The sequence below is a fragment of the Phocoena sinus genome, chromosome 14, assembly GCF_008692025.1.
Source record: "Phocoena sinus isolate mPhoSin1 chromosome 14, mPhoSin1.pri, whole genome shotgun sequence".
Classification (NCBI taxonomy): domain Eukaryota; kingdom Metazoa; phylum Chordata; class Mammalia; order Artiodactyla; family Phocoenidae; genus Phocoena; species Phocoena sinus.
Window position 1 is genome coordinate 49405651 of NC_045776.1, and position 24522 is coordinate 49430172.

Consider the following 24522-nt stretch of genomic DNA (forward strand, 5'->3'; position numbering starts at 1 on the left):
AAAAAAAAGAATCCTAGGTGGATCCAGGCAATGGGTAATTCTGTTGAAGCATATTGTGATCTGAAGTTGGTTAACTTTTCAGCTGGGTCAGGCAGGCCCGGGAATGGCAGGGCAAAGGGTTAATTACTCCCAAATCCCTTTTCTATTCATCCAGACCTACCAGTTCTATTCCTACTTACATGCATTGTAGATAAGAGTGACGTAGTAACTTTAACATGCTCCATCTGCAAAGTTAAAATATCTACCTCCTCACAAGCTCAGAAAACAGTTTGGAGAAAATAGTTATTGTTTCCAGATGTTCTGTGTCTGCCACACGTTTCTCAAAATAGAGTATGACACAACTGGGGGCAATATAGCAATTGCTTTCTTGTTCTAGAACAGCACTATCCATTATGGTAGCTGCTAGCCACTTAAATTAAAATTAAGTAAAATTAAAAATTCAAATCTTTAATCACACTAGCCAAATTTCAAGAGCTCAGTAGGCATATGTGGCCGGTGGCTACTGTATTGGACAAGATAGAATTATGGAACATATCCATCATTGCAGAAAGTCCATTGGATAGTACTGTTCTACAATAAGAATTGTTGTGTTTTTATCTGTACTAGTCAGAAATAAAAATGCCAAAGAGATAACTTTTCCTAAAGGTTGTTTATATAAATATCAAAGATATTTCTGTAAAAATATGTACAATGAGTGATCTTACCAAGATCAGAACTTCTTTTATTGGTAGTCATGATGATTACCTCCTGTTACTCTCATCCTCTTATTGGCTAGGATGTGTTTTCATTTACAAACTCAAGAAGAGAGTAAAGTGAATTGAAAAAAATGAGAGTAGTGAATTTAGGCAATTAAATCATGTTAGTGAGAATAAAGGCTGTTGTGGAATCATGTGGAAAATTATTTTGGTAGTCAATTTTTATTTTGGCTGTGAAGATAATTCAGTATCCTTAGAAAATAAGCTCTGAGGTTTCTTCTTTGTGAGGCAAATATGACTGCCTTAGTTACCACACAATTTACAGTCGAAGTATTGTGCTCTTCAAGTGCCCTTTTTTTCTTAATAAAAGATGATGCTAAGCTGGGATATATAAGCAAGGCTGCTTGTGTTCTCCAAAGACATTCTAAGAGATCTGCCACATCATGTATCACACGTAGTGCATCACCAACCGGCCTGTAATAGGTTCTCAATATATGTTTCTAGACTTGACTGCAAATCTACAGTCCCTTAAAAATGATACCTAAAAAAAAAAGAAAGATGATACCTATTAATTTTCATTACAAAAGAACATGTTCATTAAATACATTGGAAAATACAAGAAAGTTGAAAATTTTTCCCTATGCTCATAATTTCCTTTGTCTTTTTCAGCTATGCATTTTTAAAAAGGGTGTAATTACACTAGAGTTTGAACCTTCACATTATAGGCTATGTGTTAACTGCTCTGGCTAGACCTGTTGTGCAAGTCTGAAGAGGTGGACTCTTTATGAAAGATATTTGATGGAGGGAGGAAGTGAAGGAAAATTTGTAAAACCTTCTCTCTTTAAGCATACCTCACTCATATACATCTTAACATGCTTACACCTGTTAGCATTTAGAGACCATTCTTTGACATGGGAAAAGAGAAACAGGTGCAGCTAATTTACACTGCCTGTTAAGTTCCCATGGGTAAAGTGGTAACCAAAACAGAAAAGAAAAAATCTGGGCAGCTGGGTGATGCATTGGCTTAATAACAAATTTCCAGAGCAGTAACCCAGTATTTACATTTGCTTTGGCTTGGGGGGGGCGTGGCTTCGAAATAGGGTCCATCCATCTTTCGAGTCGGGGCGTGGTGGGAGGAGGGCGAAGGCTCTGCCCTTCCTGGCTGCGGTTGGCAAAGCCTGGAACCATCCTAGATTGTCTGGGCGGGACTGGAGCGTGCTAAGGGCGGGACGTCCCAGGCCGGGGGCGGGGCCGGGTGCCGAGCGCGCCCCTAAGACCGCGCGCCGGTCACGTGCCGCACGGGTCTGCCTTAAATAATCCGGGCGCGCGCGCGCTCGTGGGGCCGGCCGCGCGGAGGGGCGGCGCCACTTCGCGGAGTGGTGCTTGGCTTCCTTGCGCTCCACTCGGTTCCCGGCGCAGGGATCCCCTAGACCGACGTTCCGTGGGGCCGCGAGTCTTCCGGGGGTGCGAGCCAGGTGATGGCCGCTTCCTGGGGGTGAGGCGGGCAGACGGGGAGCCTGCGGTTGTGGTCCCCACCCCGGGAGCTCTGGGAGCCCGGGTGACAGCGTAGGTCAGTTTCCTAGGCCGGTTCCCCTGCGAACGGTCTCCCCCCTTGCCTGGTGGTGGGGGAGGTCTGTCCGCGCGTGGTGGGGGGCGAGGCCGCGTCTCCCGCGCGTCTCCGAGGATGGTCAGGGTCGTGGCCTGGAGATGCCGGGCTCTGAGCCAGAGCTAGGCTTCCACGAAGTCCCTGGCTGCTCCAGCTCTGCGAGGAAGTTAGTTGTACAAGCAGCAAGATGCTGGCATTTGTTGCATTTCCACTTTGGGTGCTAGGACTTTGTCCTGGTGCCATATGCATTCCCTACTAAGTCATTAGCTGCTTGCTTTCTCGGTACTTGGATGTGTGCATTCCAACTTTTGGTTTCCTACTGGCGTGGAGAGGATTGATTCACAGTGGAAGTCACGAGCTGTTCACGTGACCATTCTCACAGTGTACCTCGTGCTCCATTCTACTAGCATGAAAGACTTATCAGAGGAATTCAGAAACAGTGTGAAAGATGGCAGCAGCACAAGAGAAACAAGGATTCATTTACCCGGGGGCCCTGCTGATTGGCAGGAGGCGTTGAAAAGGGTTATCCTGATGTAGTTAATATTGGTTTTCAATTGTGAAAGTCTTTGCTTTATGCAGATTGTATTGTGAAGTTGAAGACTTGTGAATACAGACTATGTTAATTTAAACTAGACTGTTTGTTGCAAATTTAGCGATTAGGCTTTTGTGGATAGCTGATAACATAATGAAATCAGCTTTAAAATCAGTGATGTGTTTTCCTTAAATCTCAGCCGTTGTATTGTAATTGATGCATCTGGATACACCTCTTGACTCAGAATTTGGAAAATACTTTGATTTGTTTTGACGGCTTAGCAATGTTCGTGGTCTGACTCTGAGGCAACGAATTTTTTGCAGCCGGTGTGCCTAGGTGTATTTTCTGAATTCCCCAGCTGAACTTTTAAAGATCTGTGTATTAATTACAGAATAGTTATAAAATTCAACCATTTTTCATCCCCAGGTTCTAAACTAAGGGCTCTATCTCACAATCTATGGGGAGGGGTGGGAGGAGAGGAGAAAACTGTCAGTAACGTACCTTTTAAAATTTATCTTTTTCTTTTCTCTCAGGCCGAGCAACTCTCCCAGCATTGAGCAACTGATATGCAAAATAGGAGTTAACTGCTGAAAGTTGAGTAAATTTATCTGGAGCAGTTGTTGTGTATCAGTGTAGGGTTTTGTCAGGGTCTGTTTATCAGATGACACTTGCTAAATATCTCCTTGTTCATCAGCAGAAATTTGGGGGGGGTGACTGGCTAACCCTTGTCTCTGGAGGCTGCTCAGCCTTACGATATTATTTGCACAGCACTTACACCTGTAATTCAGAGCAGCTAGATGTTATTTCTGTGAAAATTGCTTTCCCACTCTTCCCCCAAAGCAAAGGGAAATGATACTTGTTTAGAACCAGCAACTAGGTAGAAAAATACAGCCAGTTTCTTTTGTGTGATAACATGGTGCAGTGTCTATTTAACAAATTTTGTCTTCATGTGGCTTTATTTTACTTAGACATATCTATCATTATAATACCTCAAACTTGACACTTTGACAGTTTCTTACCTCTTGCTATTGCTAGGAGCTGAGCTTTTGTACATTATGTGTATTCACTGAGAAAAGTAGTCAGCAGAAAGTGGAAATCAGCCTAACTCATAACATATGGAGGATAGAGCAAGCACATGTAAGAAATTTGAAGTGGTTAAGCCAAGTCTGGTGGTAATTAGAACTTTATTGATTTGTAAATTCTTTCCAGTTCCTAGGAAGAGGACAGGTGTTAGCAGTATAGCCACCAGCTGATACCAATCTCACCAGGATTCGTTAATGACGTGTCAAAAGATTCTTGCATTCTGTACAGAATATATTGATGATCATATTGTCATATAAGTATCTTACAGGATGTTCTTGATCCCTAGAAATGTTGGATTTTTTTCTCTTACCTGACCTCATCCATTAATAAGGTGGGCAAGTATAAGAAATACTTTTTAATGCCTAAAGTAAGAGGATACTAGGTCACTAACTTTTTCTGAGTTGTATTCATCAGCCAGCAAATAGGAAATTACTGTACTATACAGTGAAAGTGGTCTTTAACTGTACAGTTTCCTATCATGTGACAGTGGAAAGTAACCACGTTTTTACTTTGTTGTTTAAAGTTTTCCTTTAAAGAGAAACTTCTGGCCGTATGGTGGATAACTGGTCAGTGTTATTACATGTTTCATTAAGCTTGGAAGATAATTTTCAAATGTGAAATAAAATGGGAAACATTTAAATACATTTTATCTAAAATTTAAGGAATTTTTTCCTTGGAAGGTAGCAATTGATCAGCCTCCTGGTTGGTATTATTATCTAAAACTGTATTTATCTTATTTGTGGACTTCTCTGCCGTTTGCTTCTATGGGCCAAACCTGTTTTGAAACAATAGGTAATAGTTTTTATTAACTATTTATTAACAGTAGAATCTACAAAGTTCAGATTGAAATCAGGGCTGCGTCTGAGGGTTAGTTCTTGTTTGTGAAGCAGATAAAATGTATAGCAGGGCTTCCCTGGTGGCGCAGTGGTTGAGTCTGCCTGCCGGTGCAGGGGACGCGGGTTCGTGCCCCGGTCCGGGAGGATCCCACATGCCGCGGAGCGGCTAAGGCCCGTGAGCCATGGCCGCTGAGCCTGCGCGTCCGGAGCCTGTGCTCCACAACGGGAGAGGCCACAACGGTGAGAGGCCCATGTACCGCAAAATAAAAAAAAAAAAAAAAAAAATGTATAGCAACCTAAGGTTTAAACAATTCATAAAACAAGGCCATGAAGCTTATTTTGTTTTCAACAGTTTTGTTAAACATTTACATTTTCGACTGAATAAAGGTAAAATAATAAATAAATAGGCAGCAAGTAGGCTTGTTCTTTTCTTATACCTGTATGGCATCCAAGTCAGTGAGGGTACGTAGTGAATAAGAGACAGTAATGTAAATAAGTCGAATATAAGGTAAATAATTTGGTATAAGCATTTTACATTGATTTCAATGGCTTACAAACCCTAGTAAGACATATTACAATTATAGCCAGGTGTCTATCGTTTCTCCTGCAAAAGAGGTGATGTTATTTATCAGGACACAGGGTCCTGTTGAAGTTAGAGAAAAAGTTTCACTGAATTAAAAATTAAGTGATTTTTAATTTAATTTCATATTTTTAAAAAAGGCAAGTACTTCCTAAAATAGACTTTAAAATTTGCTGTCATTTTCCTTAAATGGCCATATTTTGGATGTCTCATTTCAGTCAGTAAATCTTATTAAAATGAGGGGATTAAGCTATAATTCAGATTCAGCTTCCTCAGTGCTCATACAGGAACAATAACTAGGATCAGAGACCTTTAATTTTAGAGGCTGAATTGAGTTTTATAAATATATAGCATTAATAATATTTCATCCCTCGATACGAAGTTGTAGATTCTGGTTGTGGCTATTAAAGCCATACCCTTGGCAATCAACTTTATCTTTGTGCTTTTCAGTTTCTTCATCTCTAAAATCAGTCTTAGCTTAAATATGAATCTATCTACCAAAGCTAAATTTCTAAACCAAGAAAAAAATGCATTTAATTATTTGTGTTATCACAAATGTCATAGTTCTATATATACATATTTGTATATGCCTATGTACAAATAGGTATATACACACATATATACATACACTGAGGAATATATGATCACATAAAAGAACTTAATGATTGCTTGCTAGGAACTAATAAGATTGAGAGCAAAACTCTATTTCTATCGCCATGTTTTAACATAGTCACTTTAATTTTTTAATATTTTCCTTATACTAAAAATACAATATTGGCAGGAAAAATATTGGAAGAAGAAAGCGCCATTAAGCAGCTAACTAGTGTACTTCGGAATGAAGTGCTGAGCACACTAGAGATTTTTTTGTTTTAAAGACTTAGTTTGTAAAATATATGTATTCATAAATACTTACTTTTTCTCACTATTCAAATCTCTAGTATACAGTATATTTCAAATATTATTTTAATGTATTAACAAGCATAAAATCAGTATCTGAGAATTTTAAAAATCATCACAACATATAGTCATAACAAGTTTTGAATAATTAGCTTCCTTTGGCTCTGTTAATAGTACAAAAGCTATTTCTCAATTGTTAGAGCCAAATTTCAGATACTTCCTCTTTTTTTTTTTTTTTTTTTAATTTTTGGGCCTCACTGCCACGGCACGTGGGATCTTAGTTCCCTGACCAGGGATTGAACCCACGCTCCTTGCAGTGGAGGCGTGAAGTCTTAACGACTGAACCCCCTCATTTTTAAAAAAAATTGTGGTAAAATACATATAACATGTTTTTTTTTTTTTTTTTTTTTTTTTTTAATAAATTAATTTTATTTATTTTTATTTTTGGCTGCGTCGGGTCTTTGTTGCAGTGCGTGGGCTTCAGTAGCTGTGGCTCACAGGCTTAGCTGCTCCGCGGCATGTGGGATCTGCCCGGGCCAGGGCTCGAACCCGTGTCCCCTGCATTGGCAGGCGGATTCCCAACCACTGCGCCACCAGGGAAGCCCATATAACATGTTTTTAATCATTTTTAAGTATACTGTGCAGTAGCCACCACCACTCTCCATCTCTAGAACTTTCTCATCATCCCAAACTGAAACTCTGTGTCTATTAAGCACTAACTGCCCCTTTTCTCCTCTCCCAGCTTTTAATAACCACCATTCTACTTTTTGGTTGCGTGAATTTGTCTACTCCAAGTATCTTATATTAGTGGAGTCATGTATTTGTCCTTTCGTGTCTGGCTTATTTCACTTAGCATGATGTGTTCAGGGTTCATGATTGTTGTGTCACGTTTCAGAATTTCATTCCTTTTTAAGGCTGAATAATAGTCTGTTGTATGTATATACATTTTGCTCATCCATTCATCCCCCAGTGGACACTTGGGCTCCTTCCACCTCTTGGCTCTTGTGAAGAACGCTCCTGTGATCATGAATGTGCAGGTATCTCTTTCAGCAGTTCCTTCTTTAAATTCTTTTGGGTGTATACTCGGAAGTGGAATTGCTGGATCATATGGTAATTCTATGTTTAAGTTTTTGAGGATTCACCATACTTTCCTGATGTTTTATAATGTCCAGTTAAATATTGCTGTATGTATGATCGAATAAAGTTAGCCTGAGATCTTTGAATTTTAACTCTTCAAACACCTTTAAGAACTCTGTTAAAGGACACATCATTTAATATTCTGAGTGTCTGGTACTCGGGAATTAGCTCTGATTGTTGAACTTCACTGTCTTTGATTTCTCTAGGAATTTTCTACTTTGATTCTGTAGAAATAGTAAAGAAAAGTAGCAGTTCAACTTGTAAAATAGTAGACCTCTGACGGAATTGAATGTTGATTGCCCTTTAAGCTACAAGTTTCAGGGTCTCTGCCAAGATTTCAGAGTTGTTAGGGCCACAGAATTTATCCACTGTAGTGAATGGGGATTTAGTGGCATGGATTATCAAGTATGGGGACCAGTTTAATTAGGTAATATACAGTGTTTACACAACAACAAAACAAATTCACTTTCCACAAAATAATTTAGAATTAGAAGCTTGGCTTCCCCAGTGGACCTTGGAGGAGAGGAAACATAAGGCAAAACATAAAGTCTCTAGTCTCCTAGTTTTTGAAGCTCAAAATGTTTTTGACTAGTTATTTCCTCGAAAACATTCTCTTGGCCATTAAAATCTCATTCATTAATCTTAAAAACAGAGTTTGGAATTGCGTGAATGTGAAAAGAGTGGCTGAAAACATCCACAAAGAGATACTGAAAAATACTATGTGTGCTGATAGGATGTGGCTCAAGTCTAGTCTCATAAGACACATTAAGGGATTACTTGTCTTTCTTTTGGCTTAAACATCAGAGACAGTGCATTTTGAAATAAGCTCTCATGAGTCCAAAGAAAGATTTTTAACATCTCTTCAACATTTGAATTCTCTGATTTTTTCTGAAGTTAACTGTTAACCACAAATTATTTATAAATTAGAGATGTATCAAAATAAAGAAGCAGTGATAGTCCTCAGTAATCCTGTCCTCAGTAATCCTGGAGTGTATATTTAAAAAAGGTATGACTTTTGGTATGATCTTAATTCATTTCCTGTGGCATATAAGGAAGAAGAACTTCATTTTTGATCACTGGATAAAGGTGTACCACTTACAATGAACATGTTACTCTTAGGCCTTCCTATCGGTATTGCTTTGTTCTTGAAAAACTAATTCCACGTTCATCCATCTGTCCATTTAATTAATATTTGGTTGCCTGCTCTGTTCTAGGCACCTTGCTGGGTACTAGGGATATAGTGGGGACACATAAGAAATGTGGGACCCTTTTTCCCATTAAGTTTACAGTGTAGTGTAGGGAGAGCCAAAGAAATGACCATATGTGCACCTACAGACTGACATTTGTGGCAAAAATAAGGTGCTGTGAAGGTTTTATAAAGGGGATCTAGTGGAGGTTGGGAGTGGAGATGGCAAGTCAGACCTCTTGAGAAATGTGGATAGTAATTTTTTTGTACAGTTGACTTGTATAACATAAGTTACTGGGATTCCCTGCTGGTCCAGTGGTTAGGACTCTGCACTTTCACTTCCGTGGCCCCGGTTCAGTCCCTGGTCAGGGAACTAAGATCCTGCAAGCTGCGTAGCATGGCCAAAAAAAAAAAAAATGTGTGTGTTTGTGTATATATATATATTTATTTATATATAAATAAAACATATATATAAATATAAACACATATTAATATATATGTTAAAAATATATAAAACATAACTTATTCTAATGTAAGGCCTGCTTTTATTCATTAGTGTGTCACCAAAGTTTAGAACAATGCCTGGACCGTGGTCAGCGCTCATTTAAGGGTTTTTTTAATTTATTTATTTTTTTGCGGTACGCGGGCCTCTCACTGTTGTGGCCTCTCCCGTTGCGAAGCGCAGGCTCCGGACGCGCAGGCTCAGCGGCCATGGCTCACGTGCCCAGCCGCTCCGCGGCATGTGGGATCTTCCGGGACCGGGACATGAACCCGTGTCCCCTGCATCACGGACTCTCAACCACTGCGCCACCAGGGAAGCCCTAAGGGTTTATTGATAGTAACACTGTGATAGAGATAGGGAAAGTGTTGTTGGCCCTGGAGGTGATGGGGAAACTGCAGCTTCTTGTGGGTGTCATGTTGGGCACCTTCCTAGCCCAAGCTGGCTACCTAGATGCTGACCTGAGGAATAAAGTTTTGGGTACTATTGATGTATCAAATTCTGAATCTTCAGGTCTGCATAGACGGCAGTGGACTTTTAGTTATAATGGTTCTTGGATGAAGAAAAAACAATGAATGTTTTTATGTCTTGGTTTGGAACATCTTCTGAGTTTCTTTGCAGCATAGCTGAAAGGAACAGAATGATCATTTTGTTTTACTGTAGTACAGCTATCATTTTAAGAAGTTTGCTTTGTCTTTAAGTTACAGGTATTTTTGGAGTTGTGCTATTTTGACTGGGTGTTAGAGCCACTAGGAAATTATTTTGTTATAAAATTGTGTTTTTACTGTTTTCTGCTCCTAACATAAAGTAATTTGTTTATGGAAGTACGTTCTAAATGTATATATGATTTTACAAAATTGTTTCTAAAGGGAGATGGGGGAAGTGTCAGCCCACCCCGCAACTCCTACCACTCCTTTCTAAAGTAATAGAAGTTTATAAAGGAAAAGTGTTGAAAATGCCTGTTTGCATTTTGGAATTTACCCTCAAGGTCTTGCTTATTTGACTAAGTCCCAGGTGTTACAGTTGGCAAACCTTTAAAGTCTGCTCAGCCTGCAGGTAGAGTAGCTGGTTTTAATGGATGTGGTGGGAGATTGCTTTAAAAAGGAGAGAATGAATTGTTTTAAGAATATTTTTTAATCAGACAGGTGCCTGTGTTAAAATGAACACATATGGAATTTAGGCATAGAACAACAAGAGTGTTAATTTTCTGTCTCGCTGAAATTTAACTGGCCTTGTACCCTTTTTAATTTTCAAACAACCTATTTACCTCTGTTGCCTCTCCCCTCCATGCCCCCCTCCCCATCCTGTCTCATAATAAGACTCCTCTTGCCTATGAAGATACCTCTGTTTATCTTCGTAGGAAATTGGCAGCATCAGACAGGAAGGAGCTCTACCCAGCTCCCCCCCCCCCCCCCCCCCCCCCCCCCCCCCCCCCGCCCCAGCCTTAGTGTGGTGCTTCCTCTTTTCAAGGCTGATCCTTGCTTGGGCTTTTCATCCACCTACTTCAGGCTCCTCTAGGATCTTTTTTATCTCTCTTCCCTCCTTCCTCCTGTCTTTCAAGCTTTTCCTCTCTTCTGGCTCTTGCCCCACAACCTACGAACGTGCCCAGGTATCTAATATCCGAAAACTGAAGCTATCCCCAGCCCTTCAAAACAGAGTTGCTTTCAAGGAATCTGCTGTACTCTCTCCCCATCATCCCACTTTCACTCCTCAATTTACCCACATCTATTTGCCTCTGTCATTTCTACTTAAAGTATTCTTGAGCTCATCAGTGGCCTAGCTGCCAAACCAGTCGGCATTTTCAGGCCTTGTCCCTGCTCTTCCTTTGACATTTCACACCTATCCAACCCCTTGAAACACTCTCGCCTCTTGGTTTCAGTGCTGTCGCCCTCTCCTGTCCCCCTGTCCATGCTTAGACCTTTCTTGCTGGATCATAGTGACTGGCTGCCTTCATCTTCAGTGTTGGTCTTCTCCCAGTAAGAGGTCTTATTTACCCCTATGATTTTAATGACTACTGACGTGCTGATAACTTCCCCCATTTTAATTCTAGCCTAAACTTTCTTTTTTTTTTTTTTTTTTTTTTTTTGCGGTACGCGGGCCCCTCAGTGCTGTGGCCTCTCCTGTTGTGGACGGAGCACAGGCTCTGGACGCGCAGGCTCAGCGGCCATGGCTCACGGGCCCAGCCGCTCCGCGGCATGTGGGATCTTCCCGGACCGGGGCACGAACCCGTGTCCCCTGCATCGGCAGGTAGACTCTCAACCACTGCGCCACCAGGGAAGCCCAAGCCTAAACTTTCTTTTGCTCAGGCTGGTATTAGCTGATTGCTTATTGGACATCTCCCTCTCTGTTTCCCACAGGAATCTCAAACTCACGACGACCAAATGGAATCACATCTTCAACCAAGATTGTTTCTGGTGTAACGGTTGTCCATCAGGGTTGGAAACCTTCATCCTGCTGGTCTTGGTGACCTCATTTTTCAAGTCCCTGCTTAAATTTCACTTTCTCTGTGATTCCTTCCCATACTAATGCAGGTAAAGGGCTAATCATTCCCTTTGTCCTCTGTACAGCCACCGTCCCTTGTTCATTACTGTACTTGGCACATTTGGTATGATTGTGTGCATGTTTGCCCTGTCTGGGGGACAGGGACTGTATTGTCCATCATCATACCTCCAGTGCCTGTAGCAGTCTCTGTACTGCTGGGTACTCAGCAAACCTTTGAATAACTCTTAATTCCAATTGCAGCACTAATGAGCAGCTGTCGTGGTTAATATGATATTATAATGAACTGTTTAAGTAGATAATAGATTTAATTTTACCCTCTTCATATTTATTTTACAGAAGTTGAAAAACTTAAAAAAAATTTTTTTTTTCCTGTAAACCCAATGTAGTGAGAACCCAAGGTAATAATAAACAATTTCTAGTATGTTCTGAAGATACTTACTTCAAATGTTCTTTGATTCATTCTTAAAAAGCAGGAAGAGAGGGCTTCCCTGGTGGCGCAGTGGTTGAGAGTCCGCCTGCCGATGCAGGGGACATGGGTTCCTGCCCTGGTCCGGGAAGATCCCACATGCCATGGAGCGGCTGGGCCCGTGAGCCATGGCCGCTGAGCCTGTGCGTCCGGAGCCTGTGCTCTGCAACGGGAGAGGCCACAACAGTGAGAGGCCTGCGTACTGCAAAAAAAAAAAAAAAAAAAAAAAAAAAAAAAAAAAGGCAGGAAAATGATATTTCTATTGTCCTATCTTCAAGTTCACTGATTCTTCTGCCTGCTCAAATCTGCTTTTGAATCCCTCAAGTGAATTTTTCATTTCAGTTATTGTACTTTTCAGCTGCAAAATTTCTTTTTGGTTTCCTTTTAGGCTTTTATTCTCTTATTTTCTCCACCTACAGCTAAAGAATACTTTCACCATTGTTCTGTCTAAACAAAATTCAGGGGAAAAATTGTTATTAAAAAAATTTCCTTCTGAAATTCAAGAAAATATAGACATATTTACAATCTAAGAAATTATATGCAATCTAGCCATGCATTATTTTTTTTTTTGGAGGGCATACCATGCACTTGTGGGATCTTAGTTCCCCAACCAGGGATTAAACCTGAGCCCTGGGCAGTGAAAGCGTGGAGTCCTAACCACTGGACCACCAGGGAATTCCCTAGGCTTTCTATCTCTTTATTTTAAGTTTGTTCATACATTTTCTTGACTTTCTCCATATATTCATTTAGTTCTTTGAGCATTTTTAAGACATTTTTTGAAGTCTTTGTCTAGAATATCTGCCATCAGTTCTTTTTCAGGGACAGTTTCTGTTGATTTATTTTTTTCCTTTGAAGGGGCCCTGCTTTCCTGTTTTCTTTATACGCCTTGTGATTTTTTTTTTTTTTTGGCTGCTGAAAACTGGACATTTGAATCTAATGTAGTAACTCTAGAAATCAAATACTCCTCTTCCTCGGGGTTTGCTAATTTTTTGTCTTTTTGTTTGTTTTTGATTGTTGTAGACTGCCTTTCTGCTGAGGGCCAGCCTAAACTTAAGGTTGTCTGATGTCTTTTTTGAGACTTTGGTGGGCATAAACAGTCACATTGTAATTTTCCCCATATATGCAGTTGTTTGTGAATGTCCTAGTCTTTAAAAGAGGGAAATTAAGGGGAAATTTAAGCAGGAAAACAGAAAAAAAGAAGAGGGGGGAAAAAGGTTGCTGGCCCTTTAAATCCTCTGGCAGTCCAGGGCACCGGAGAGGCTTGCAGCAAGGGTGCTGGTGCAACAACAATGGCTGCCCACTTCTTTGTCTGCATTTCTGTGGTCAGAAGCAGCAATCAGTGATCAGAGCCTGCCTCCCCAGTATTTGGAGGACAGGGTCCTTTTTGCTGATGGCGGACTCCAGCAAGCTGCTCCAGAAGCACATGCACAGGTGCCTGCTGTGTGGCTGGAGGTGGGGGTAGGGAGCTGCTACCCCAAGAGCTGAAATTAACCACATTTAGCTTCCAAGTCTTCCCTGGCAGTTGCAAGCCTTCTGGAGGTTCCAGAGTTCCAAAGAATTGTTAGTTACGTCAGACAGAGTCGGCCAGTGCAGTTGTTGTGTAGGTGGGGAGAAGATCCCTGGTATTTGTTACTTGGCTATCTCCTGGAACCCTCGGTGTATTTTGCAGCTGAAAAGTACAATAACTGAAATGAAAAATTCACTTGAGGGATTCAAAAGCAGATTTGAGCAGGCAGAAGAATCAGTGAACTTGAAGATAGGACAATAGAAATATCATTGTCAAATTGTTGCCTCTCCCTCTGCAACATATGAAGGATTGTGTGAATGTTATTACAATATATAATATGCATAATATTATTAGTTTACTGGAGTGCACATTTTCTGTTAATTCCAGCATTTGGTGTGTTTAATTTTTTTATTTTTGCTAATCAGGTAGGCAAAAAAATATCATTGTGTTTGATTTATTTGCATTTAACTGATTATTAGTATGAAAGACATTTATATTTTTTCTGGGAATTGCTGTTCATAACGTTTTGACATCAATGCTTTAAATTTGGTTGTAGTCCTTTATAGTTGGCTTGAGGCTTGGGAAGAAAATATGAGAGTTTATTTCTAAGTATCATAGCTCCAGGATCCTTATCTGTAATTTATTTTCTCACAAGTTTCTTGCATTGTGTTAATTTACATTTCAGCCTTATATTTCTATACAAACTGCTGAATTGCCGTATTTTAACTTTATATCTGGTTATTGATGTTGTACTAATAACTATTTAAAAAATACCTTTCATAGACACAGTCTTACAGCAGGTCATGAGGTTGATTGTATTTTGCAGGTGAGGAAATGGAAGCTTTGAGAGAGTAAGAAACTTGCCCAGATGTCCAGTGCACTTCTTCAGTAATAATACAAAGGGCACGGAGTCTCAAGGTCAAGTTTTGGCCCTGCAGCTGATTCATTTAATCAGTTCTTGTGTCTATCTTATTAGCTGCAGAATGAAGATGATTTTTTTCCCTTTTATGTTAGATAATATCCAAAAGTTAATATATGTTCTTCGATAATAGCAGTGTTATTATTTTTTAAATCTAGAAATGAGCACAGAAGCAGAGCAACAGCTTCTCCATCATGCCAGAAACGGCAACGCTGAAGAAGTAAGACAGTTATTGGAAACCATGGAAAGGAATGAAGTAACTGCTGACATTAACTGCAAAGGTAACGTTTGAATGGATTTTTTAGCTTTTTCTTATGAGTATGCACTACTTTATCATTTATTTAGCACTAATCTTTCTGAACTTGAAATAAATTTTCATCTCTTATCCTAGGAAGAACCCCCATAAGAGTGGATACTCTCTCCTCCTCCCCTCTAAGTCAGAGAAATTGAGATCCAGTCTTAATATTGTCATGGGTCCTAAACCTTATGAACTACAAGGGTGACCCCCGAGTCCACAGGATGCATGCTATGATAATTTCTTTTTCTCGAAGACGTTGTAGGCGAAGCGTGTGAAGTACCTTAGAAATATTGTCAGACAGGATCCTACCCTCACTAAGATTAGTAGATTACTAGCTCAAACTAGTCTGCATTGCTCAATATGTACAGAATATGGAAGCTATGAAGTGCAGGGTGTTAGGGAACATATAAGAAGTATGTAACTGGAACTCGAAGGATTAGCTTCTTGGAGGAAATTATTCTAAGGTGATATATGAAGAGTACGTAGACTTAACCAAGTAAAAATAGAGAAGAAAGGGGGTCAAGGCAGAAGAAACGTCATATGCCAAGGTCCTGAGGTGAGAAGCAGCCCAGATGGCAAGGGCTTTTGCAGGCAGGAGGGGTGAGGGATAAGGCTAGGTGGGTAGGTAGCAGCCAAATCACAATGTGCCTTGTGTAGCAAGGTTACAAGTATATTAAACTCAGGGGTGCAGAGAAATAGGCTTTATTTTCTTTTTTTTTTTTTTTTTTTTTTTTTTTTTGCGCTACGCGGGCCTCTCACTGTTGCGGAGCACAGGCTCCGGACGCGCAGGCTCAGCCTCTCCGCGGCATGTGGGATCTTCCCAGACCGGGGCACGAACCCGTGTCCCCTACATCGGCAGGCAGACTCTCAACCACTGCGCCACCAGGGAAGCCCTAGGCTTTATTTTCTAAATTGGCTCTGATATTTCAACAAGCGCCTTCTCATTTTGGGAGTTTGGAGGACTAAGTATAAGTCTTTGGGTCCCTCCATTTCAGTAGCTTTTTTGATAAATGATTGGCCTCGCAGAGCCTCTCACCTGTGTTTTCCCCATCTCACCTGAGGTGGCCTGTAAATGTAAAGGCGAGCCTTGTTCTGTGTGGACGGGCTTTGGTTCCTTGGTAACCTGTCTTCCTAGTGCCCCTGAAGCATTTGTAGCTGAAGTAAAACTCAGAGTCAAATGCAGGTTTTTCCTAAGCACAGGTGGTGCTCCTTGGCTGTGTTGGGAGTCTCATCCTGGCTCTTGTTGGCTTTGTGTCACCCTGAACCTCTCATGTCTCCCTGTGGCACGTGGCCTAGGCTTGCTGGTTCACCTCGGCCACACTCCTGTGGGTGTGACCTTGGGGGTGTTGAGTGACCCATGGGGGCTCGGAGCAGCTCTAGGTAGCCAACATTTGGCCTTCCCGCTGCCTGCACTACTGAGTTTACTTTGACGTGGCCACCGTGCAGGTTGGTGCTAGGCTAGGTGGCCTGGTAGGGGACCTTTTCCTAGCATCCTACATGCCACTGCCTGTTCTCAGTGTGCCCTCGACTTATCTCACTCTCCGGGCTTAGAGTCAGGAGCCACATGCCCCGTTTTACGTCTTTTCCTCTCCCACAGCCCTCTGTCACTGACGGGTATTTTGTTCTGCTGTGTCACATTCTCCTGTCACAGAGCAGCAAACTTCATGGCCTCACCCTCCGTGTGGAAGGAGTATTATCTTTGTAGCAGTGAAGAAACCACGCTCCGAGTTGTCCAGAAATTACAGTCTGAGTCGGTTCTTGGAATGCTAAAGGAATTCTAAAAATCCTTCTCATCCTTCAACAGAAACCTCGTTCTTAATCTTTACCTTGGGATTCTGTTTTGAATGCCAGAAACATGCCTGGTTTGATGATCTTCAGCAACCCTTTACTTTCTACCAACCACCACGCCTCACCCATGGTTGCCTCAGGCTAGTTAGTGGAGAGTCACCTACTTGGAAATGTAAAACTGAGAGACAGATGTTACTGCTTTTTCAAAATTTCACCCTCATTATACCTGTCAGTCAGACTTGTCTTAAGGGCAATTTGAAGGGTTTATGTAGAGGAACAACGTAATCAGGTGATGTGAATTCACCCAACAGAAGTGAGTGGGGAGGGCTGGGGCCGGGTGTGTGAGTGTCTCCACATGGGAATCACTGAGCCTGGCATTTCTTGGTTTTCTTTTCTATCTCATTTTGTTTTTCCAAACCCTGAGAAATTGAGAAAATGGTAAAGTGTAGTATAATTCTTCTGCAAGAATTAAAGCTCAACAATCAACATAGAGATGTTACTGGTTGGGAGGAATCCACTAATGTCAAGTTTAAGGGAGAGAGGGAAGCGCTGACGTGCATTTGAAGGTTAAGGTCAACACTTCTAGGCTAGGGGCACAAAGGAAGAGCTAATTGGGCAGTTTGGCTTGTAGCTGTTGCTGTTATGAGTGTGTGTTCATGGTCCCATCTGTTGCTAATGGCAAGACATTCTTGCAAATGAAATAAATACTAATATGTTTATACGCATAGCATGCTTTGTATAAATTCTATGAGTGATCTAAAAGATTTTGAAAGCAAAATAAGAGCTTATTTTGGCAACATCAACACATGATTTTTTTTTTTTTTTTTTTTGTGGTACACGGGCCTCTCACTGTTGTGGCCTCTCCCATTGCACAGCACAGGCTCCAGACGCGCAGGCCCAGCGGCCATGGCCCACGGGCCCAGCCGCTCCGTGGCATGTGGGATCCTCCCAGACCGGGGCATGAACCCGTGTCCCCTGCATCGGCAGGCAGACTCTCAACCACTGTGCCACTAGGGAAACCCTCAACACATGATTTTGTGTAGTGCTGTCCTGTTGCTTTGCTGGAAGGTCTGCATGGGAAGTTACTTGAGTATTACCCGTAACATCTGCTGGTGTTTCCCAGTGCTTAATATTCAGTATAGGGTACAGTTTTCTGTAAATATTTCTAAACTTGATATTTCTTATTGATAAAAAAATTTTGGGTGTCCATAATAAGTTGTAAAGAGTATAAAGGATACTTGGAGCATTATATTTTCATGACTTAATAGCTCATTTGCTTATTTATTTTTTTATGTAGATACTGATTTGTTGATAGGGGAAAGTATCTCTGCGACATTATTTACCAAAGTGAAATTAAAAAGTAGTTTCAATTATTAAAGATTATCAAGAACTTGTAGAGTATGGCCCTTTTTTTTAAAAAACATTTTTACTGGTATTTGGAGTATTTTAAGAATTATTTAGGATTCTGTAAATTGACTCCTTGATTCAGAATCCCATGTGGAAACACTAGATGGTGAGGAGACCCGTTCAGAAGCAGCAGCTCAGAGGAGACTGTTGTGGTTAAATGGGAGTAGAAGCAATGGGAATGGTGAAAAGTAGGCATAGTTAACATTTAGGAGGTAGAATTGATAGGACTGATTAAGTTGGGCAGGGGTGAAAAGGAGAAAGGCAGACGAGTGGCGCTTATTTCTGACTTGAGAAGAGAGGTGAATAATGGGGCAGTTCATTGTGAAAACGATGTGGGAGGGGGAACAGGTGTTTTTTCTGTGCACATGTGTATGTGTAAGGTAAGTGAGTTCAGCTTTGTACCTCGAGCATAAGGTATTCTTGTATCGTCCAAATGGAGGTGAATAGTAGAGAGTTGGAAATGGAAATACGGATTTTGAAGTGAAGAGCCTATAAACAAAGCAGTGAGAAAGGGCCAAGAGGTGTCATTATTGGAGATTCTAGTAATGAAGGATAATCAGAGAAAGTGGAGTTTCCACAGAGCCCTGGGAAGAAGTGCAGGGCTGTGGAGGCTCTTGGCCTGGGCTGTCAGATGCCGTCCAGTGACGCGGTGCGCTGGCTGCTGAAAAGTGCCCCTGGGATCCAGTGACACCATTTATTGGTAAAAGTTGAGGACAGTTTTAGTGATGCAGTGGGAAATGAACCTGGTCTGCAGTGGGTGGGTAGCTGATGGGAGGGAACGCGACGTGGGAAGCGTGAAGACTGGGGGAGGGGAGGGGAGGAGCGTGAGGAGGACAAGGGCTGGAGGGCGCCTTGGACCAGAGAGGGGGGGTTGGGTGCCTTTGCTTGTTAGGTGGATAAGACACAAATCCTCACCTGCTCCTTCCTATTCCCAACTAAAGAGGGAGAGGTTGAAGATGAGGAGGAAAAGGAGTACTTGGGAAGCAGGGGGGCATGGGATCCGGGATCCAGGAAGCGTGATTATTCTGAGGCCTCAGGAGGAAGGATGGGTGCCTGTGGGTAGAGGTATGGGGTGGATTTGGTGCCAGGAAGCCCAGGGAATCCTATGAAAGCTTCTCTTTTCTTTGTGAAGCTAAGAGATCAGATCATTTGCTAAGAGGCAGGTGTCTGGGTAAGAGGCTTGAGGGGAGTGGTGAGGATTGAAATACCTGTGCTGGAACATAGGAGGGACCCCTGAACGGCAGTGTGGGAAGGATTGCCGGGCAGCAGTGAAGGCTTTGCTGAAGTATGAGATCCTGACTTTATGGAGCCATGAATCCACAAGGTTTTGTTATTTTTCTTCCACCACTGTTAGCAACCTGGGTGTGGTTATAGAAAAAATTGAGCTAGTGTGTTTATGAGGCTTCGGGGTTTTTCTAGGCTGCTGTGACAAAGATAGGATATTGAGGATATTGGCAAAGAAATGTTGAAGTGAGGGACCAAGAAATATATGCTGGATTTACCGAAGGAAGTGAAGATGGTGGGGGTATTTACATAGAGGGAAAGCGATTAAAGAACTGGAGGGTCAGTTCAGTTGAAGAGCAAGTCTGGGGGTTTGCCTGTGTGAGGAAGTGGGAAAGTGGGCACTCTGTGGGAAAGTGGGCTTTCTGAGTTCCTGAGTTCAGACGTGATGATGACATCCAGACTCTGGCCCTGGGGTTGGGTACCCCACGTGGAGCAGAGGCCAGGTTTGCGGGGAAGTGAGGGAAGCTGAGAGTCGGAGACACCAGGATACTGGCTCGTAGTAGTCACCCCTAGGATGGTGGCAGGATTTGCCGCAGGGAGAAAGACTGCTGCCCAGAGTTAACTGGTGAGGGGTGAGCCACTGGAAGCCGGTAGATGGTGGCAGAGAAAGCATTTGCTGGGTGGGTAGTGGTGCTTAATGTCAGAAGCCTCAGAGGAGGGGTTGTAACACGAGAGAGGTCATTGACCAAAGACCACGTTGGGTTTTGACGTGGAAATTCACGTGGCTCTGTGCCATGAGGACCAGTCGGGGTGTGGGAATGGGGGAGCCTCCCCCCGAGGGATAAAGGAGAATCATTGTCATCAGGAAGAGCTAGGTTAAGGACAGAGGGTAAAGAGAAATGTTCCATGCAATAGACCATGGCTCTAGGACGTATTGCCTGTGGAATTAGGGGTTCCAGAGGGCACCCATTTGAGAGGGAACAGTTATGGGAGTTTGGTAAGTGGCAAACAGTCACAGGGACACTGTTGGAGGTGACAGTCCCTCTGGGAGCTGTTAGAGCCCTGTTCTGGGTACACTGAGGCTGGTGGCGGGCTTTCTGTTGGCCCCAAACTTGAAATCCAGGAGCCGAGGGCAGCCGTTAACCTCCACCTCCTCCCGGCGAGGGCCGGGCAGCCTGCTGCTGGGCTTCGGGAGACCCTCTAGGGCGGTGGTGGGCTTTCGTGGCTTTCATAGGCTGTATTCTCTCAAGCTTCATTTGGAATTTTGGAGATCTTCTGAAGCTCTCTCAGGTCTAAGCTATAATGCCCTATTTTTTTTTTTCCTAAATTGAATTAATGTAGCTCGTTTTCACCATGCTCAGTTGTTTTATACCTCTCCTCAGCTGGGATCTGACATTTCGTTGCTTTTAATTTGGGTTCTTGTTATCTAGTTGGACTCTCCCATGCTGGTAACACTTATCCTCATTACCTGTGATTTTATCTGAAGTTAAGGCTCCGTTTTCAGTCACCGCCCGCAGCGCCGACAGCTTGCTAAACGGTGCAGGAAAGATTGGTTCCCAGTTCCCCTTTCTGTCCACTCTCCTGACATGGGGCAGGTTTTCAACGAGAGGTGCTTTTCAGGAAATGCTGTGCCAAGAGACCCACGTGTTCGTTTGCTGATGGCAGGGTGGTTAGACACTCACTCGGCACCATAGAGCCACAGGCCAGTTTGAATGTAACCCCCATCAAGTCTCCTTCCACCCTGTTAAGAGTGAGGACATCGAGTTAGGAAGGTGGCCGCAGAATCTGGGTCCTGTGGGTTCTGACCCATCTCACTCGGAACATGTATTACAGTGTCATGTCTCCTGCCTCTCACTCATCAGCAGTGCAGTGTGAAAGGGAGCCACCGGCCAATGTGTTGGAGCAGAGTATGAAGGAGAAATTATTTTATTCACTTACCTCAGGAACATCTAAAAATACCTCTTTCATTTTTTTTTAGGAAGAAGTAAGTCTAATTTGGGCTGGACACCGCTTCATCTGGCCTGCTATTTTGGACATAGACAAGTGGTCCAGGATCTGTTAAAGGTATATGTGTGGCTTTAATTTTTAAATAAATAAAATATGGCTATTATGGAAATTATAAACATCTTGGAAAAGCCGTCTGGGCCATGATGCATAATGGCCTGTTCAAAGAAGTTGCTAATCACTTAATTGTTCTTGGCTAAATACATGAATTAGGGTAGCCTGACTAATTAAAATTCTGTTTTTTCAGTCATTTGATTTTTACATCATTGACTTTTTAGAGTTGCAAAAATGGACATATGAATTAATGAAGATACTATGTTGTTTTTTGAGCATAGTTAAAAAAATGACCAAAGCACATCCTTTGTAATTAAAAAATGTCAGACTCTCTTAGTGAGCATGCTGTAACTTAAGAACTCATATTTCTCAATTCTGTGATGAATAATTTTTCACACATACTGATATTTCTGAAATTGGGTTTCATCTTAAAATTGATCTGGTGGCCCCAAACCTGAAAATCCAGGAGCTAAGGTGGCCCTTAAACCTCCAGCTCCTCCACCATTTAAATGGTGGCATCTTTTTCTTTTTTTTCCCTTAAACTCATTAAATTAAATTGGTGGAGAAAATGTGCTATTTTATTCAGAGACGGTTCTCCTTTTTTTTCAATATGAGTGTTTCTAAAGTAGAGCAAAGGGTATATAGATTTTTAAAGAAAAGTAGCTTTTTATTTTCTACCTATCAGGTAGATTTTTACTATAAGCTTACTGTTTTACTGTGAACTGAACTTATTTTTAGTTGTGACAACCAGTCAATATTAACAATTATTTTAATTTTTTAAATATTTAATATATTTTTAGGGAACTGTTTTCATCTTTGTATATTTCTTGATATGTGGAAGATGCTTAAAACTTTCATGTTTACTAGGCTGGTGCAGAAGTAAATGTATTAAATGACATGGGAGACACGCCACTTCATCGGGCTGCCTTTACAGGACGAAAGGTGAAAAACATTCTCTGTTCAATGTTTGCAAGTGAAATATTTGGAAGAGCAGTCACAAATGTTTTCTCCTTATAACCCTAGGAATAGCAACTGCGAAAAGCCACAAAAAATGTATAAACCAGCATTTTGGGTTAAAAGACCTCATGCTCTTAGTGATGGACAGTGAGGTCAAGTACGAAGGTCATGGAGACTCTACCCTCGTGTCCCTGATAGGAGCTCATTCAGTCTATGCTTGTGTCCCCCAGGGATGGGGAACTCCTGCACCTTCTTCATCTTCTTTTTATTTTTAAAACAGCTTTATTGGGGAATAATGTACATTGCATGAAACTCACCTGCTGTAAGTGTACATTTCAGTGGGTTTTTTTTTATACATTTACACAGTTGTATGACCACAACCACAATCTAGTTTTGGGACATTTCCATTCCCCCAGAAAGTTTCCCCATGCCTGTTTGCATTCATTTCCTGCTTCTAGCCAAACCTCAGGCTACCGCTGATTTACTTTCTATATCTAGATACTTGCTTTTTCTAGAAATTTCTTGTAAATGGGATCATACAAACATTTGTGTCTGACTTTTTAAATTTAGTATAATTTTGTTAAGGTTCATCCATGATGTAGCATGTATCAGTAATTTGTTCTTTTTATGGCTGAATGACATTCCGTTGTATGGATATACCACATTTTTTAATCTATTCACTGTTCATTGGAAAGATTCTTTCCCCATTGTATTGCCTTGACACCTTTGTTGGAAATCAGTTGACCATAAATGTAAGGATTTATTTCTGGACTTTCCGTTCGCTTCTTTTGGTCTGTATTTTATCCTTGCACCAATAGCACACTGTCTTATTACATTACTTTGTAATTAATTTTTAAAAAAATATTTATTTATTTGGCTGCTCTGGGTCTTCGTTGCCACGTGCAGTGTCTTCGTTGCCACATGAGGTATCTTCATTGCAGTGTGCGGGACCTTTAGTTGCAGCATGCGGGATCTAGTTCCCTGACCAGGGGTCAAACCTGGGCCCCCTGCTTTGGGAGTGCAGACAGAGTCTTAACCGCTGGACTGCCAGGGAATTCCCTGTAATTAAGTTTTGATATTGCGTAGTGTAAGTTCTCCAACCTGTGATCTTTTGAAAAATTATTTTGGCTATTGTCAGTCAAAAGTTTGTGTTTCCATGTAAATTTTAAGATTATTCTATTAATTTCTATAAAAACACCTGTTGGAATTTTGATAGAGGTTGTGTTGTCTTGAACCTGCAGGTCAATTTGGGAAGAAATGCCACTTTAACAACATTGTCTTCCAGTCTGTGAGCATCAAATGCCTCTCCATTTATTTAGATCTTTAATTTCTTTCAGCAGTGTATTGAGGTTTTCAGTATACAGATCTTATTTGTTAAACTTCTATGCATTGTATTCTTTTTGGTGCTATTTTGAATGGAATTGTTCTCAATTTCTTGTTGCTATTATATAGAAAGACAGTGTTTATGTTGCTTTTCTATCTTGTGTCCTTCCTGAATTTGCTTTTTAGTTCTAGTAGGTTTTTGTTGATTCCATAAGATTTTCTATATACCAGATCATATCATCTGCAAAATAAAGACATTTATTGTACTTCTTCCTTTCCAATCTGGATCCTTTTTCCCCTCTATGTTTACTAGCTAGATTCTAGTATAGTGTTGAATAAATACAATGAGAGCAGAAATCTTTGCCTTATTTTTTGATCTTTGGGGAATAGCATCTAGTCTTTAACCAGTAAATATGACGTTAGTTGTAAGTTTCTCTTAGATGCCCTTTATTAGGTTGAGAAAGTTTTCTTGTATTTCTAGTCTATTGAGAGTTGTTTTTTTAAATCGTGAATGGGTGTCAGATGTTTTTCCTCTGTCTTTTGAGATGATCATGTGATTTTTGTTTATTAATCTATTAATATGGTATGTTACATTAATTTGGAGATTTCAAGCCAACCTTGCATTCCTGTATAAATCCAACTTGGTATTGGTTAATAATCCTTTTTATATGTTGCTGGATTCTAGTATTTTCTTAAGGATTTTTTGGGTGTGTATTCACGAGAGGTACTGTTCTCTAGTTTTCTTGAGATGTGTGTGTCTGGCTTTGGTAACAGGGTAATACTGGCCTCGTAGAATGAGTTGAGAAGTGTTCTTTCCTCTTCTGTTTTCCGAAAGGCTTGTGAAAGATTATTACTTCCTTAAATATTTGATAAAATTCACCAGTGAAACCATCTGTGCTTAGACTTCCTGTGTGGAAAGATCTTAAATTACTAAATCAATTTAATTATTTAATATAGATCTGTTCCGAGTTTCTACTTCTCCCTGAGTCAGTTTCGGTTATTTTCTTTCTAGATATTTTTCC

At 41.2% G+C, this 24522-nt stretch overlaps 1 protein-coding gene across 1 annotated transcript in view; it reads left to right on the top strand.

The window, feature by feature from the left end:
- Positions 1-2054: 2054 nt before the first annotated feature.
- OSBPL1A (oxysterol binding protein like 1A) overlaps positions 2055-24522 on the top strand; it is a 212292-nt gene continuing 189824 nt past the window's right edge. Inside the window, 5 exon segments of the mRNA XM_032603377.1 lie at positions 2055-2170; positions 11409-11582; positions 14604-14726; positions 21141-21226; positions 22088-22162. Coding sequence (XP_032459268.1) covers positions 14606-14726; positions 21141-21226; positions 22088-22162 — 282 coding nt within the window. The 5' untranslated portion in view covers positions 2055-2170; positions 11409-11582; positions 14604-14605.